Raw genomic sequence first — 18,046 nt, forward strand, 5'->3', positions numbered from 1 at the left:
CAGTGACACAATTGCCATAGGTAAAACAGCCAGCATGACCAGAAAGAATGAGTAATATCCACAGTAACAGGATATTTGTCAGTGGCTGGATTCCCTTGGAATTTAAAGATGCTGTAAAGCAACACCACTTCCTGATATCGTTGCCAAAGTTTTTTTTCTCCTATGTGAGCAACCATATTTGCTGCTTGATAAATTAACACCTTGCGTGATGGAATCTAAATCTGAAGTGACCGTCAGCATCAGTGAGTCACCGGCTCTTTGTAGAAAAACAACTGTGTTTGCTTCAGGTGGAGAATGGAACAGGGATTCTTCTGCTGCTCGGTACAAAAAAAAAAATCACACCATCTTTGAAAGTTTTTCCTTCAGAATTATTAGAGATGCAGTTTACAACCCCTGCCCTTATTCACATGGGAAAAGGTTCTGATAACTTTATTAATTTTGGGTTCTATCTTACTTCTCTAAAGAAAGCATCACTAGGGTTTGAAGAGTTATAATGGGAGTGGTAAGACTATGATGGTCCTACTACAATGCTCCAAGTAACAAAAAGACATACATCCTCAAGGAATTTCAGTTCTTGGCTTGTCATCATGATTAGTTTCTATCAGTAACGCTGATGATGAGCCATTGCTTTCATCTATAATATTCCCATAATGAAAGGCCTGCACGGATGTGTCCGTAGAAGGCATACATACAAAATTGTGGCTATTCAGAGATAATGAAGCCAACAGGAGCTGCCAGAAAGAAGTGTGTTCCACTGCAAGAATATATTTGTTTATAGCCAGTGGTACACCAAGCCCACCTGCCTGCTGCAGCGTTTCAAAGCACCTCATACAGGACAGAGCAGAGGTGGGTTAGACAGAGAGTCCAGCAGCCCAGGAAGAACAATTATTCCCTAATTATGTATTTTGGACTGGACCTAGCATGAATTTATCATCGAATCATAGAATGGTTAGAGTTGGAAGGGACCTTAAAGATCATCAAGTTCCAACCCCCCTGCCATGGGCAGGGACACCTCCCACCAGACCAGGTTGCTCAAAGCCCCATCCAGCCTGGCCTTCAGTACTTCCAGGGATGGGGCATCCACAACTTCCCTGGGCAACCTGTTCCAGTGCCTCACCACCCTCACAGTAAAGAATTTCTTTCTGGTATCTAATCTAAATCTCCCCTCTTTCATTTTAAAACCGTTACCCCTCATCCTATCACTGCACTCCCTGACAAAGAGTCCCTCCCCATCTCTCCTGTAGGCCCCCTTTACGTACTGGAAGGCTGCCATAAAGCCTCCCCGGCCCATCGCCTCCGGCCTGGGGCCCTGCGTGCCGCCTCCGCGCAGTGTGCCAGGCCCGGCCGGCACCTCAGCCCCGGCACCGGGCGGCGGCAGCGGCAGGGGCAGGAGAAGGTGGTCCGGCGCCTCCCCCGGAACCTCTGGTCGTCGTCGCCGTCGGCGCGGCGGAGCGTGTTGTCGGCGGCGCGCAGGGGCATTGTGGGTGCGAGGCTGCCGCCGCTGCGGCTTTCGGCGGGTTCTGTTAAAATGGCGCCCTAGGCGGCGGGCGGGAGGTGTCGCCGGGTCCTTGCGCTGCTGAGCAGGGGGGGCGCGCCTCCTCTCCAACCTCCCTTCCTCTCTCATCCCGCCGTGCCCCCCCCCCGCCCCGACCTCCTGCCTCCCGGGCGGCGATGGCGACTCCGGACCAAAAATCCCCCAACGTTTTGCTGCAGAACCTCTGCTGCCGCATCCTGGGCAAAAGCGAAGGTAACGGCTTTCTCCCGCCATTCCTCTCACCGACAGCCGTTGGAGCCCCCGAGCGTGGGGGTGGGAGGAGGGTGTGCGAGCCCGGGGTGGTGGTGGTGGGGTGAAGGGGTGCCGGTGGGGCGGGTGTCGGCCCCGCCAAGGGCGGCCCCCTCAGCCCCTTCGGCGGGGATCGTGTTGGTGCCCGCCCTGGCCCGGTGGGGCTTGTGGCGAGGAGGAGGGTAGCAGCCCGGGCGATCCGCCCTGGGCCTCCGGGCGGCTCCGGGCACGGCAGCGGTGCCGTCAGCCGGAGCTGCGGGCGGCTGGGTGGCGGGAGATGGGCTGAGGTGGGGGTTCGTGTCATCCTCCCCCAGAGCGTTTCGCTGACGCCCTCCACTTGCGGGGAGATGGGGGCGGATCTCGGCTCCCGGGGTGTTTGGGATGAGAGGTGGTGGTGTACACGTTCAGGAATCTCTGCCTTCCCCCGGTGTCTGGTCAAGTCCAGCCGTTGACATCGGCTAGGTCCTCTACAGGTCCTCTGCATCCTCCTGCTGCTGCCATGCTCCAGCAAGGGAATGAATCTCTTTTTGCCTGTTTGCGTAAGTTTCTATCTGTTGCAATCAAGGTAAAGACTCTGTTTTTAGTAAGCAGTTGGAGGGTAGGAAGGAAGAGGTGCATCTGCTAAGTCTCCTGTTTAAGTTGCTCTGTTTATAAGCATTGCTCACCAGACAAATTCATGCCATGGCTTTTGTTCTGTCTATTTTCTTAAATGAGAGATGGCTTTCTCCCTTATGAGTAGTGGCTGTAAAGTCTTTTATGTGTTCTTTTCTGCTTCCTTGCCATTCTTTTCTGACAAGTCTCTCCTGGTTACCTTTATGTATTTCCATGACAGCAACTAAAAATACTGCATATTGACTTGTTGTAAAGAATTGGGTTCAAACCAACTAAGATATGGCTTATAAGTGAATCACTGCTACCTTAGAAGTCTAGAAAACTAGTGACAAGGTGCAAAAATACTTGTTGTTTTTCTGTCTCTCAGACTTTACGTTTACACCTCTTGGAGACAGCACCTCATGGTCTCACACACCATCCTTGTCTCTGAATTGGAAAGGTATAGGTTTAATGGATGACCTGTTAGATGGATAAGGAACTGGCTGGATGGCCGCATCCAAAGAGTTGCAGTCAATGTCTCAATGCTGAAATGGAGATCAGTAACAAGTGGTGTCGCTCAGGGGTCTGTATTGGGACTGCTGCTGGTCAATATCTTTATTAATGATGTGGATTTGAGTGCACCTTCAGTAAGTTTGCAGGTGATGTCAAGCCAAATGGTGCAGCTGATACACTTAAGGGAAGGGATGCAGCCAGAGGCACCTTGAGAGGCTTGAGGTGTGGGCCTGTGTGAACCTCATGGAGCTCAACGAGGCTGAGTGTAAGTTCCTGCATCTAGGTTGTGGCAACCCCCAGTATCAGTACAGAGTGGGGGATGAAAGCATTAAGAGCAGCTTTGCAGAGAAGGACTTGAGGATGTGGGTGGATGAAAAATTAAACATGAGCCAGCAGTGTCCACTTGCAGCCCAGAAAGCCAACTGTATCCCAGGCTCCATAAAAGGAAGTGTGGCCAGCAGGTGGCAGGAGGCAATTCTGCTCTACTCTCACGAGACCCCACCTGGAGTACTGTGTCCAACTCTGGGGTCCCCAGTACAAGAAAGACATGGACCTGTTGGAATAAGTCCAGAGGAGGGCCATGAAGATGATCAGAGGGCTGGAGCACCTTTCCTGTGAAGACAGGCTGAGAGAGTTGGGGTTGTTCATCCTGGAGAAGAGAAGGCTCCCAGGAGATGTTATAGGCCCTTCCAGTACTTAAAGGGACCTTATAAGAGTGACAGAAAGAGACTATTTACAAAGACCTGAAGTGACAGGATGTGGGGTAATGGTTTTAAGCTGAAAGAGGGTATGTTTAGATTGGGTATAAGTAAGACATTTTTTACCCTGAGGGCAATGAGACATTGTAACAGGTTGCCCAGAGAAGTTATGGATGCCCCATCCCTGGAAGTCAGGTTGCACAGAGCTTTGAGCAACCTGATCTAGTGAAATATGTCCCAGCCCATGGCAGGGGGTCATACTAGATCTTTGAAACCATTTTGTGATTTTGTGATTCATCTGAGAAGCTTGGAAGAGTTGGGGAGAAATTGGAATTTTTTTGTCTTCACTGAAAGGTTGAGTAGGGACTCCTTCACAGAAACATTATGTTGATTGGTTGAACTCCATGATCTTTTCTCTAAGGTCTTTTCTAACCTAAATGATTCTATGATTCTATAACCAACAGCTGATTGTTGTGTTTTGTTTTCCAAAATCTTTTCTGTCTCCATTGCATGTTTAAGTCTTCTGCCAGGCCATAGATTTTCCCATTTCCAGACTTGTCATTCGGTAATAATTCTGTGACGGGATTCCTGGTGTGAGATTTTATCAGGATGTGGCAACTTTCTACTCTTCCCATATCTCCCCCAAATCAATGGTAGCCTCTAAACCGTTTAATACCTCTTGTGTGGTTAAATAAAAACACATTTCTTTTAGCAACTGTTTTAATTGAATATTAAAGGATATTTCACATCAGCTTACAATTCTAAGGTGCAGTTTTAGCTTTGCTTTTAAAGCTGTTTATTGCTTTTAACATCTCTTGGAAGCTTTTTCTGATACAGTTGGTATATGTTCTTATTTAAGAGCACTTCAAACTTCTTGCTACCAGAAATGTCAAATTATTGTGCTAGTCCATCTTCTAAAAAGAACAGGATGGAAAAAAAATAAAAGGTTGAAAAAGATTGTCTTGCTTTATTGGAATAGTGGAGGCCTCTGAGGACATTATTTCTATATTGCCTAATCCTGTTTTCTTCATGACTCTTTTTCTTAGATTTGAAAGGGACTGCAGTCTAAACTGAATCTAAGCTTGTTTCTTGGTATTGAGTATCTTATCCAGGTCTGTGATATTTATTAAACATAAACAGAGCATGGGAAGAAACCTCTTCATCTATCAATCAAGGTATGGGTATTGGGGAGAGGTGGCTCACTTCCTTTTTGAATCTGTAGATTATATACATCTCCACCTCTTCTGACTGGAATAATAAGTTTATTTCCAAGCAGTATGTGTGAAAACATGGAAGAGAACTCCAGTTTGTGTTATTTTTTTTAATTAAATGTTGAACCTATTCCTGCATGCTGGGATTCTACTTGTGTATCTGAAGTCTCATGTGTGACTAATGAAAGGTGAAATTTTGATCCAAATCATGGTAAGCTGCTGTGTGCAACCTGTAGCCTATTACATCTGTTCACTTGTGGGTTATCTGAGGACTTCTTTGAAGTAACAGCTTAAAGAAAAAAAAAATTGTGTAGGTTGTCTGCCACGTTTACCATCATCCATATTTTTATGTGTGTCACAGATTGGAAGCCCATCCTTACCCTGCTCTTTATTCCTGTGTTATGAGGGACTCTAGCACTGAAGGCTCGACCTTCTAACATAAGACTTCTCTTGAAACAGTCAACTATAGTGCGTGTGTTAGTTTGTCATCAGCTCGGCTATTGATTCAAAGTGCATAGAGGCTGATAAATCAAAAAGCCCGTGAAAGAAATCTCAGTCATGAAAGGCGTGTGTGGTGGTTGTTCCCCCCTGGTTTCTGTGTCCAAAGAACAAATAAAGACAATAAGGGAATTTTGTTAGTACCAGTGTTCTGTCTTGAGACAAATGCATGTATCCCTAGGTGGTAAGGAAACCACCATACAAGTTATTTAGCATATCACTGGTTTTCAGGCCTGTAACTCTAATTTCCTTTCAGCACTGGATAAGTTTGAAGTACGGTATTTGTGTGTGCTTAGTGGACTACATGCAGCTTCTCCCCTCTGTGTACTGATGAAGTTAGGCTGCCTTGTGCATACACATTTACTTTTTTGAAGCAAACTTTACAAATATCATCACTTTAGTCTTTGGTAAGTACTTTATGATGCTCAGTTATTTCTAGAGCTTAGAGGGGGGAAAAAAGCTTAGATACTTAAGAGATCTTTATTAGAGAAATTTCTAGTAAATTTTAGTAACAAGAAGCTGAAGCTAGGTACAAACAGCCATCTTTAATCATTTGTGTAGTTAGCCTGCTGTTAATTTCTTGAAATCCTAGCTTTTGATACCTTCCTGGAGTAAGTGCTGTAGTAAAATACAAGGTACTGATGTAATTGGGTAAGTAATAGACAGGAGTTGAAATTTGCGGATCTAATGGTTCTCCCTGCCTGTGCATTCCCTGAGTTTGTACTTCAGAAGGTTTGATATACTTGGCTATGTTCCTTCTTAGCACTTGTGTTTTATTATGTTTGTGAGGAGGCTATGGCTTCAGAAGGAACTGAAGGATTCCGTTTGTATAATGTTTGTATCGTAGTAGTGTACTTAACAGCCGATGTGGGATGAGTGGTCTTGCTCTGCACCCCTGTCTACGTTCTGCGATCCCATGCCTGAAATACTCCGTAATCTTGATGGAGCCTGTTATCTGCTGGGGATTCTTTTGCTTCTGCCTGTGACGGCCTTAGTAGGCCTCCACCTTCTCCACTTGTTAAAGATTTATGTTGAAGTGAATTAGTGCTATGATGGAATGTGGCTGCAGAGGGTCCCAGTGATGGAGCTATCCTCTCTCTCTTCCCACTTTTTTGAGACTATCCATTAAGTAGATGGCTTGCTTAGTTTCCAGAATCAGTCAGCTGTGTAAGCCTAGTTACTGTTGTGGATTTTGGTTTTTTTTCTTTTTTTTTGTGGCAGCTCTGCCTCTGAGAAATTCATTACAAGGTCTGCTGAGTTATGTGGAAGAACTCTGTTTAAAATAATACAAAAGTCTACCTCAACTTTTTTTTTTTTTTTTTGTAGAACTAAGATTTGAAAGCTCTTTATTCCTGTGCTTTGGCCATTTCTCAATGAAGGGCTTAAAGCTTGCTTCACATGGCGCTGGGTGTCTGCGGTCACCCACTGTGGTTGGTTGGGGCTCTCTGCCGTTGGAGCCATTGCCCATCTCTTTCTTCCTCATGTCCTCACAGTGTCTAAGAACTAGTGTGTTAGTGTTTTATTATCAATCTTTCTGTGTTTATGCAGGCTGTCCATCTCACTTTTATGCTAATACCTGATCTTGCAGAGAGCTTGCCTGGCTGTGCAGTAATTTCCATGATTTTTTTTCTTTTTTTCCCCTTATTTGTAGACTCCAGCAGTTATACAGGGTTGCGTGCCTCTCTTTGAACAGTGAATTTAGTCCTTCTGACAAAAAGCTTCTTGTTCTTAGCTGTCTTTCACAAACCTCTTGGTAATCTTAGTCAGAGACTTTGCAGACTTCTGTACAAGCTTGTCAGTTGTAAAAACTCTTTGTGTGTCCAATGGAATCGAATGGTATTGCTGTAAATATTCAAGTTACGTATATTCATTTTTGAATCCTAAAAATATTTTGATGTGCCAAAGTGCTTCTGGAGGTGCATGTGCTCTAGAAAGTGGTATTTCAGTCTTCAGAGAGCAGTTTGCTACATGAAATCCATACTATGGCCTTAACTTAATCTCTCTAATGTCAGTGAGGGTTTTGTTATTGCTATTTGTTTTTTTTTAGTTAGGTTTTTTTTTTTAGCTCTGAACTATATGTTAAGACTTCATGTTGGGAGGTAAGCATAATGTCCATTCAAAAGGTGATACCAGGGGGAGGGCAGGGGAGGTTTATCTATGCTAATAACAGAATCAAATGCAAGTTGACAAGTTAGCCAAAAATTCATAGTGAAGGGAATGTTCTGAGAAGACTGTGTGACAGAGCTGCTGATACACCAGTGGGACATTCCTCAAAAAATCTGTTTACTGACAATACATTAGGAACCAGAATTAAAGAATAGTTATCTTTCCTGTGCTTTGCTTCAAAGTTCGTGGACAACTTCTAAGTAAGGAAAGGCATGGGAGTGTCTGTGGTTTGGGTTTTATTTTGTGCATTTGTTGGTTTTTTTTTTTTCCTTTGCAGGAGAGGAGTGTGAAGACTGGAAAGATGGTCAATTAAAAATAAAATTAAAATGCTTCAAATAAAAACTTGCATGGACAGAATGTTTTTACGTTTACATTTTATAATTTGATTTTACTGATATTTTTCCTTCTGAGAGAAATGAACTTGCAGCCAAGACATTTAAGGTAGTTGACTAATGCAGAAGACTGATGCAAATTTAATTTTTTTTCAGGAATACTTCATAACTGGACTGGTCCTAAAATTATGCTTCTTAAACACAATGCTTTCTACAGGAACAAGCAGTTTTGCTTAAAATATGTGCAGATTCTCTCATATAAAAAAAAACAAACAACAAAACAAAAAACAAACAAACAAAAAAACCAAACCAGTAACACTTACAGCATTCTAGACTGGTATTTTAGTTTATCAGCATATGACATCATATTAATGCAATTGCTTTTTTTCCCCTGGTAATAATTCATACTGATGTAGAAGTTTTGATATAGTTAAACAGAGAAGATACAGTAGCATTACTGTATTGACAAACTCAGTATGTGCTCGTGGTGTATGTGAGAAGGTTCTCAAGTTCGACAGCTTTTCTTCCAGGCTTAGTTTTACAACAGTAGCACATTAGGTGTTTAGGAAACACTTTGTTACAGTAAAGAAGTTTGGTTGTTTTGGTTTCTTTTTCCTTCAGCATGTGTTAGATGGCAGCATCTGTGTCTGCGTAGTTTGCAGCAATAGTTGTTAGCTGGTCAGTGCCACACGTAGTGTTGAACACAGTTTATCGTGTAAATTGTTTTACAATAATTTTGCATCTGCATTTAAGCAAAGCAGTTGTCTGAGATGACAGCTGACTGGAAGAAGAGATAGTGGAGAGAGTTAGCTAGTCTCTGAAGTCTTTCAAGAAAGTCATTACTGCCTGGTTGAGATTGCTTTCTTTAGAATCGTCCTATACTTCAGAAATTATGCTTACAGACAATTTAAAATAACCAAGTCTCTTATTTCCAGGAAACCAGGTTTCTCACAATTATGATACATTAATGTTTGGAAACAATGTTTCAATTGCTAGGTTTTTAGGACTTGTTTTTTGTTTCCTCTGTAAACTTCCATAGACCCATAGCTGATGGTGTTGAAAGAAATATGTAAGACTGTAAAGTGAATTTCAGATCACTTCCTAAAATTATAGGTAATGTTAGAAGCTTCTTTTTAGCCAAAGACTTGCTGAATTTCAGCATTTTCTCTGAAATACTGGCTTCTTGGAAGTATATTGGCCAAGTGTCTCTGCATTTTGAACTTTTCCTTTAAACTTCCCCTTTTGTCCTATCTCTGCTTGCTTTCTTTACCACCAAATTCTTCCTGTGCATTGCTTCTATGCTTTTTTGCATGTGCTACACTTGCATTTTCTGCAGCTTTAAAATGCTGTTATCTGCCCTCTGAAGTAGTTCAATTTTAATACTGCATTGTTCATAGAAAAGTATGAATGGTTAGGTGGAGTATAGATTTTGAATTATTGGTAGATTGCTCTACTCAAAGGAGAGAGTTTTATGGGGGTTTTTTTGTGGTTGGTTTTTTTTTTTTTTTTGTGATTCATAAGTACTATTTCTTCAGCTGTATGGCTGCTTGCCAGTATCATTAATTATATATGTATGTGTATATTACTTTAAGGGGTATAGTCTGTGAGGGAGTGTCTGTCTTTATCTGCATTCACTGCTCTGATCAAACTCTGGAATACAAGTGATGACCATTGTTGTTTCTTCCCTTACTCTGCATTGATTTCATGCATCAGATATGTTGAGCTTGCAGTTACATAATAAATGCATGCTGTAACCACTTTTTGACAAAGAAGGATGTACACATATAGCTGCATATTTTTAGCCTGTCTGCTGTCATAATGGCTGTTTTTTGAGGAGGGAAGCAATTAAATGTCTGTTAGTTGTAAACCGTGTGAATCTTTATTTTACTGACAGATATCCCTGTTAAGTTATGTTTAATCGCTTTAGGTACTGAAGTTATTTTACAGACTTACAAGAAATAATCTGCTGAAGAAACTCCCACAGCAGGGAGTTTTGTTTGTAAAAGAGAAGCTGGACTTGATATGAATAAAACATGAAAATCTGAATAAAATATAATATAAAAACAGTCTTGCTATGCACTTGAATTTCCAGTACAAATCTCTGTGTCTGAAGAACAGATTACTAATGATATGGAACAAAGTTATGTAACAGGTTTAATAATCAGAACTTTTTGATGGAATTGTAGTCTTTTAACTAGATATCTTTATCAGATGCCTTGTTAGGGCAGTATGGAAAAGACTATACTAAGTTTCTCTGTTTTAACTAGTCTTGTTGTGGTTGGTGTTGAAATAGAAGGTAATTATAAAAGGTTGTATGTCCATCTTAAAACTCTCCCATTACAGGAAAAAACCCTGCTACTTGCTGTTAATAGTGTATGTGATGTGTTTTTTATTAATTTGAGGACTTCTGTTTAAATCTTCAACGTTTCTGTCCAGAAAACTTCTTGTGTTTCTTTAACTCTGTCTTGCCATCAATACTCCCTTGTACCACACAACTAGAAGCGTAGGTAGTCTTTTAAAAGCTGTAGTGTCAGAGGCAGATTGGAAAACACACAAATGGCAAAGTCCATGATTTTCTTCTATTATTTTGAGGTAAATTCCTGTTCCAACATCATCAACCGAAAAAAACCCCAAAAAACCAATGCAAACCCACCCAATCTTGTGGCAATGTATAGCTGTCTTTCAGAGGCAGTTCTTCTGGAGAAATGAAGTTCCAGAGAGTCTCTATAGAGACTTTGTACACATCTTTTCTGGATTTTATAATGATCTTATCAAGTGACTAAAGACAGTAAACCTACTTGATTTCTCATTGTGTGGATCTTGGTTCACTTGAATTTAATCTAAAGCCCTGAAACCACAGGGGAAAAAAAGAGAGGAAGCATGGCATTTAAATATTTTTTGATTCATGAACCAAAGAATTTTTAAAAAATTAATAAACACAGTAAATGCAGCATTGTTTACATGGAAAAAATGTGTGTTGTCATTCAGTGTAAATAAATAAAATGTAATGCTCTGATTTTAAAATTTTTCTCCAGGTGTTAAGCTTACTGATAATCACAGTATAATAAACTGAAAAGTTAGCAGAAGCAGCTGAATGAATAATCATCAGTTGTCCAGATGTAGCAGAATTATTATTATTTTTTTTAATCAACTAGATATTTTCTTATTCAATACTTTTATTAAGATACACATACTGTGATATACTGCAAGACCATATATGTATACGAAACAAGTTCATTCAGTAAAGTTAAATATGTCTTTATTTCCTGTGGATTTCTGTCATAAGTCTTCTCTTCAGTAAACCCCCTGCATTCCTCAGCTGCAATACTATCAGCTTGTACTTCCTTCATCCCCCAGCTCTCTGTTCCTGTGTGCTTGCTGGCTGCGCTCTGGGCAGGATGCAGTACCTGATACTGCTAATTCTGTGCTGGAGACCAGAGAGAATACTTAATCACTGAACTTTCCCTGCAGTCGCTCCCCAAGGGAGAGTTGTTTGGATGTTTGTTCTACCGGTTCCCAGTTTCTATGAAATCTGTTTAACTTGGTATCCCTGAGACCTCTATCAAATTAGTTAGAAAGTTAAAGGACAATCCTTAAGGGATAGGGTGTTGCAGGTGGACAAAAGTTCATTTCGCAACATAATTTTCCTTGGAAAACCAGGGTAATGCATCTAATGAGCAAGGAGGAACCATAGAGGGAATTTCTTGTGGCTTGGGGAGTGTGTGTCTGTGTGTGTGGTGTTGGGTTTTTGTTGTGTGTGTTTTTTTTTTAAGATGACATCTATTTATTTGGGTTTTTTAATTTCTTCTTTCTTTTTATATTGTTCTAGAACTTGTATTTTACTAGTTTACTGGAGATCCATTCTCTCCTGCTTTTTAGTGGATAATCACTGAGGCAGTTTATTTAATCTAGATACATGTCATAATTGATAAAGTACTTCGGTATCAACCCTGAATCATTCTCCTGACTTTAGTTCATCCAAGATGCTTGACCTGGAACTCTTTTAGCAATTTTATTTTTAATTTGTAGCCCATGTTAAGTCATTATAATAATATGTCAAATTTAATTTAAGAGCTGACTCAATGCTTAAAATATTTCTGCTTCTAGAGGATCTTCATCCTATTCTATTTTTTTCCTGTTCCTTTTGTATGTATTTGTCCAGGCCAACATCCTTTCTTTTTCCTCAGCTGAACCATTGCTGTGTTACTCCACAACTTTCTCTGAAAGCTGACTGCTTAACTTAATAAATGTCCTTACATAAAGCACATGAGGAGTCTGATGCGCACATAATTGTTATATACAAAACAAACTTAATGTGCAGAATTGCTTAGATGCATGGTGCTTTGTGGTGTGTTTTGGTTTTTTTTATGAAGTCAGGAAATGTAAGGATTCAAGTAGCTGACACAACGCATTTATGCTTTTTCTTATGTACCTTTCCCTTCATGTTATTATAGCTATTCCTATATGAGGAATAGAAATTTATCTGACATTTTGTAAGGGCACTTGACATGTCTGTAGGGTTATTGCTTGCTTGATTTTTCAGGTCAATATATAGGACCATGACTGTGCTGTAGAGGCATTAATACTCAGCTGGCCCTATCTCAATGTTACCAGACTATTTAGTCTTCCCAGAAAGCAGAGATTCTTGCACTAAACCAATACTATTCAGCAACAATATTCAAAACAGAATTATTGCATGATGAAGGAGCAGTGGAGGGAGGTCACTGGCTTGTAACCTCTCCATTAGTATCTATATTATGCATTGGAATATGCCAGTATCTCTCAGCTAGCTTTGAACTTAAGTGGTGAAACCATGTAAAGTGGTTTTAAAACAAAACACCTAAAACCAGCACACAAACTGGTAAAACCACTGTTGTGGATATCCGAGTAAAGATCCATGGGTAGGATAATCCAGTTTTGGTGCCTGGTGAGAGAGTGTGCCTGGTGGACACCGCTATATTGTTCCTATGTGTGAGCTGAACTGCGTGACTTAGTGCCAAGTCCCCCAACACTTCCATCTGTGGAGAAGGGGGGAGCCAATTGAAGTGTGCTAAAGCTCTCTCATAACTGGGTAGGCCTAAGTGTCTCTTCTGTCAGCACAGAATAGGAAAGGCTTGTTCACAAATTTAGGTGTAACTATTTTGCAGAGTGTATACAGGTGAGTGTGTTTGAAGTATGGCACTGATAATAAGCTCACGGGTAAACTGGACTTTACTGCCCTCTGGTTAGAAGTGCATGTAAGGATTGTAGTATAACATTATCTGATCTAACCCAGGTACGTTTATGCTGGTTTCAGCCATAGCAATGCAATCTCACGTCTTAACTTTTTTATTTATTTATTTTAGTAGAACTTTAACACTTTGCACTGAGAGAGTTTTTCTTTTTTCTTTCAGCTGATGTAGCCCAACAGTTTCAGTATGCAGTGAGGGTTATTGGAAGTAACTTTGCTCCCACCGTTGAACGGGATGAATTTCTTGTAGCGGAGAAAATCAAGAAAGAGCGTAAGTGCATCTTTGTTTATCTTTCTTAGAAGTAGGTATGGAAGTTCTTCAAGAAGTTACGTGACCAGTTTATTCCTTGACCATAGGACAACTCTGCCTCACAGATAGTTACCTAATCTGTTACTAATGCTCACTACTAATGCTCACCCCCTGAAATCTCATGATGGAAATTCCATTAATTCCCCAGTTAATATTCCTAAGTGGCTATTTGTATTCACAGCTCAGATTTTTCTGAATGCTCAGCTTAGACTTCCCTTGCTGCCAATTACTTTGAATTTTAGCCACCATGAAAATAAGGACAATTAATGCACTTCTTTCACTTCAATAATACTCAGACTTCATGAATTCATAGATCTTTTTAGAAGAATGATATTTTTGTGGTGTGCATTTTAGAAATATTACATTTTGGCATAACTAACTTCATAGAATCATAGAATGGTTTGGGTTGGAAGAGACCTTAAAGATCATTGCCCTTCCCTGCCATGGGCAGGGATTCCTCCCACTAGACCAGGTTGCTCAAAACCCCACCCAGCCTGGCTTTGATGAGCACCTGTGTGAAACTTGCTGAATGAGCATCCTGGGAATTGATGGAATTGTTTACGTGACTTACCTGATACTTTTTGCCTTCAGTTTCTCTACAAGTTTATCTGCAACCACCTTCTCAAAACCAAAACATTAGATCATGACAGCGTAAGTTATGTTGCAGTTACATTCCATTGTGCCCTGTGCTGCTCTGTGTCAAGTGTCGCACTGTGGGAATCCAATGGGGATGTGATGCATTCTTCTTGAAAAGCCAAATACTGCTTTCAGCAGATTATCTGCTCTACAGTAGAATGTCCAGAAACAATTACTTGAAGTGTGCTAATTAAATTAAAGCTTCATGTTTGAGCTTTGAATATTCAGGCAGGGAGAGGGGTAACTGAAGTCAGTGGTTTTAACTTTTAAAGTACATGTGTATTTCTTGCTGATGTAGAGCTTCCATGACTTGATGATAGGCAAATATGCCCGTGAAAATTTCTCTAGATGCCACTCTAAAACACTGTATTCTACGGTATACACTTGCTGCATGATGAATTTCTACGTGCTTTGGCTAGTACTAGCCAGCACAGCATATATTCTTTGGATCTATTGCCAGGAGTTTTGAAGAGAGCTATCTCCCTCATCCTCCTTCTCCCAAACTTCAGCTTGTAGGGTGGTATTAGTGGTCCTGTAACAAGTAACTAGATATACCCTTGGAACTTTATACTTATTTTGGAGTTACCAGGCAGGAAGTGGCTTACTTGGCAAAATGTACTTAGCAGTGGCTTTTGATGTTAATTAACATTTCTAACAATTTTTTTATTATTAATTTTTCTTCAGAGGTTTTTGTTTTATCCTTTTTTTTTTAAACAAGTCTCTTTCTGATGTAACATCGCTTTTCTGAAGACATCTGAAAGCTTGAAGATGCTTTTCCTTTGAGCAAAGACTTGTTATGTAACTGACAGTGACTGAGACTGTTATTTTTCTTAATATGTAGCAGTTAGAATCATAGAATTCATGCAACCTTGAATTCTGCTTGACTTTGCTCGACTTGAGCAAATGGCATTACTACTTTTGTTGCCTAAAACAGGAACAATTACATTTAATTTTGTCAAGGGCTTTATAGCATACTTTGACTCATACCTGCTTTCAGTCATCTTTTAATTCCCTAAACCTACAGAATGGCAGACTAGACTTTCAAAGGGCACTTACTGAGAAGGTGAATGTTTTTATTGCTCTAAGAAAAACAGGTACTTGCATTGCATTATTTTTGATGCAAGAATTTTCAGGGCTGGAACGCAGGTAACTTGAAAACAAGCAAAACTCTGAGTAAATACAGTGAAACAGTTAAGCATCACTGTACTTTCTTGGGTGTATTTTCCAATTTACCACAAATACATAGTTTCAGAGATGACTTATAATTCTTTCAATTTTTTTAATCTATATTTCTTCTTTTTTTAATAGTTGTGCGACAAAGAAGGGAAGCAGATGCTGCTTTGTTTTCAGAACTCTACAGAAAACTCGGTTCACAGGTAGTGTAATAAAAGTATAAAGAGTAAAGAAACTGAAAACACACATAAGCATCCTTCTAATGTTACAGAGTTGTTTTGGAGAGTGCTTGGGTCATTAACAATATTTTTACTGAGAGAATGGTTGAATAGTGGACAAGGTTGCCCAGGAAAGTTGTGGAGTGTCCATCCTTGGAGACAGCCAAAACGTGACTGAATGCAGTCATAGGAAACCTGCTGTAGATCACCCTGCTTTGAGCAGAAGGGTTGGACTCAACGATCTTCAGAGATGCCTTCCAACCTCAACCATTATGCAATTTTTGTGAAAAAGTTTACAAGTTACTCTTTTTTTTTTTTTTGACTATGAGCTGTTTGCTATTAATTAGAAATTAATTTGGATGTAATTGTAAATCAGAAAAGAATAAAGGATACATTTTTAGTTTGAGTCCAGTTACCTGAAGGGGCACTTCATGTGAAGGAAGGAACTCTGTAAAAATAGAAGTGTTCATTTTTTTTATATGTAAAACCGATGAGTTTTCTCATTGTCATTTATTTTATAGCAATGCCTTGTAAGTACATTGATTTTATTATCTAGAGCTTAAACAGTCCTCATGCTTCTGAATTTTTCAGTGCTCCAAGTCTTTAATGTTGAAGGTAAAGGGTTTGCTGACTTTGATGATTCTGCCAACACCAATGTTTCTGATGTTAGTAATTCTGCATGTTGATATTCTGACAGAAGATGTTAGTGTATAGGAAGCCCATAATGCAGGAAGGTGGATCAGGTGAAAGGAAGGAAAGATGTGAGGATAGAAGTTTAGCAGAGGTAGCTGAAAAATGGCTGCTGCTAATCTGTTCTGGATTCTTCATAAAATCGAGTATTTAGCAGGGTGGAATATGGTGAGCAATAAAATTCACAGTTGTCATTTGCACGTACCTGATTTTTGACAACAAAAATTAGTTAATGTTTCTGTATAAGAGAAAACTTGTCCTTATTTTGTATTTAGGTGAAATGTTTTTCTCTGTTCTGCTTTTTACTAATGTATTTACGTACAGGTCATGGCTGAGTTTTACAGGATAATACTAAGATTTTAAGATTACAAAATTGTGATTCTGTGGAGCATATGCCGACTTGAAGTTGGTTCTGCCCCTCCTCTCCCCCATATTTACCTTACTAGTTTATTAGTGGTTGGGTCTAAAGTTACTGTGTAACTCTTCTGCTTTTGCTTATCCTATGGGTTTATGAATTATTTGCATTGGTTTGTGCAGTGAAGCAAGTGTCACTGTTTTGCAGACATCCGTTCCAGTGATCTCAGCCATTGGTTTCAGCCTCTTCTTGCTTGTATTACACTATGTGATCTTGCTCTTTTAATACAGATTTTTCTGTAGCGTATTTCTGTAGTTTATGTACTGTGTTGCCATAGCATTGCACTTGGCAAGCAACATAGCTGCGGAGCATAGTGGCTGTAAACTTGGAAACAAAATGCCTTATATGTGTTCATAGCAGTTTGGTTATTCTTCTGAATGTAATGCAAGCTTACATCAGTTATCTCCTCATATTTTGCTGCCTGCTCAAATGTTTGAGGTTCTTTTAGCCTTCTGTCTTTTTTTTTTTTTCCTGTGCAAGCATCTTGTGTACATTAAATGGTATCATCTGAATACTGCCTTTTTTAAAATTCACTCTACCAATTATTATTCTGTCTGCTGTTTGGTTTATTACTAGTAGTGGACAATCATTTCTTTTCCCTGTGAGCTTAGGGAAGGGCATAGAAGGAACATGCATTTTCTAAATCAATGCATCCTTTTCTTCCTCCAGCGATTCTCTTGAAAGCCACTCAGAGAAAGAAAAAAGCTTGTGTGAATCTGTTTTAACTTTGTTTCATCTGTTACTCTAAAGAGAAAAGGAGGTCAGTGCTTATTTTAGTGGCAGCTTGCCAGTTGAGCAAAACCATCCTTCTTGAGGCATTTATACTTATTGTATCCTGGCCAGTAGAAGAAGAGGCAATGCTGTTGCTCCTTCTTCACCAGTTGTTAATGAGTTGCTGCATTAGTTATGCAGCAGAAGATAATAGACTTTTGCTCTACATAATGGTGTAGATTGTCTCCTTCTACTCATATAATAACACGGAGCTTCAGTAGGTTTAGTTAGTGGGTTCTGTCTTGAAGAAAGAAGTGTTCTATGGCCAAAATTCTTACAGCGTGTAACATATACACACAAAGTCCATAATTTGCAGAGAAACAGGAAAAATAGAAAGAGGTGGGAATGAAAATGTGTTTAAAAAAGAGAATTTCAAAGTGATCTTGAAAGTGCTTTTTGCAAGACTGATAGCACAGAATTACATTGCTTCATAAGGGATGGAATCTTTGTTGAATCTTGGTATGACTAAAGTTTCCTTTTATTCAATGTTGCTTAGTATTCCAGACCGTTGCTTGATCAGTATTGTGTGGGAACTTCTATGAGTTTCTTTGACTTTCTCCATTATAAGGTTCTGTGTCCTTGATCAATTCAGGTGCAAGTATCAGTGTCACAGAACTACACAGTAATATATCTAGAAACATATTCGTATCTAAAATAAAACATTTTAATATTTGCTATAATTCTTCTCTTCAAAGTGTGCTTTTTTGTAGCTTGGGCTTTAGCATTATTCTTTCTTCTGCTGGTAAGCTTTCTGCTGAGATCTAAAGCTGCTGAGAGTGTTACTCTAACAGTTTTTATGTATCTGAATATT

At 39.9% G+C, this 18,046-nt stretch overlaps 1 protein-coding gene across 2 annotated transcripts in view; it reads left to right on the forward strand.

Moving 5' to 3' along the window:
• Nucleotides 1-1,505: 1,505 nt before the first annotated feature.
• Nucleotides 1,506-18,046, forward strand: part of TUBGCP3 (tubulin gamma complex component 3) — a 58,022-nt gene continuing 41,481 nt past the window's right edge. The window contains exons 1-3 of one of the 2 annotated variants that reach the window (XM_074145558.1): nucleotides 1,506-1,747; nucleotides 13,186-13,293; nucleotides 15,277-15,344. In XM_074145558.1, the coding sequence (XP_074001659.1) occupies nucleotides 1,672-1,747; nucleotides 13,186-13,293; nucleotides 15,277-15,344 (252 nt within the window). In that variant the 5' untranslated portion in view covers nucleotides 1,506-1,671. The remainder of the gene's footprint in view (nucleotides 1,748-13,185; nucleotides 13,294-15,276; nucleotides 15,345-18,046) is intronic. The other variant, XM_074145567.1, reaches the window with a different exon arrangement.

Source organism: Numenius arquata, chromosome 1 (assembly GCF_964106895.1).
Source record: "Numenius arquata chromosome 1, bNumArq3.hap1.1, whole genome shotgun sequence".
Classification (NCBI taxonomy): domain Eukaryota; kingdom Metazoa; phylum Chordata; class Aves; order Charadriiformes; family Scolopacidae; genus Numenius; species Numenius arquata.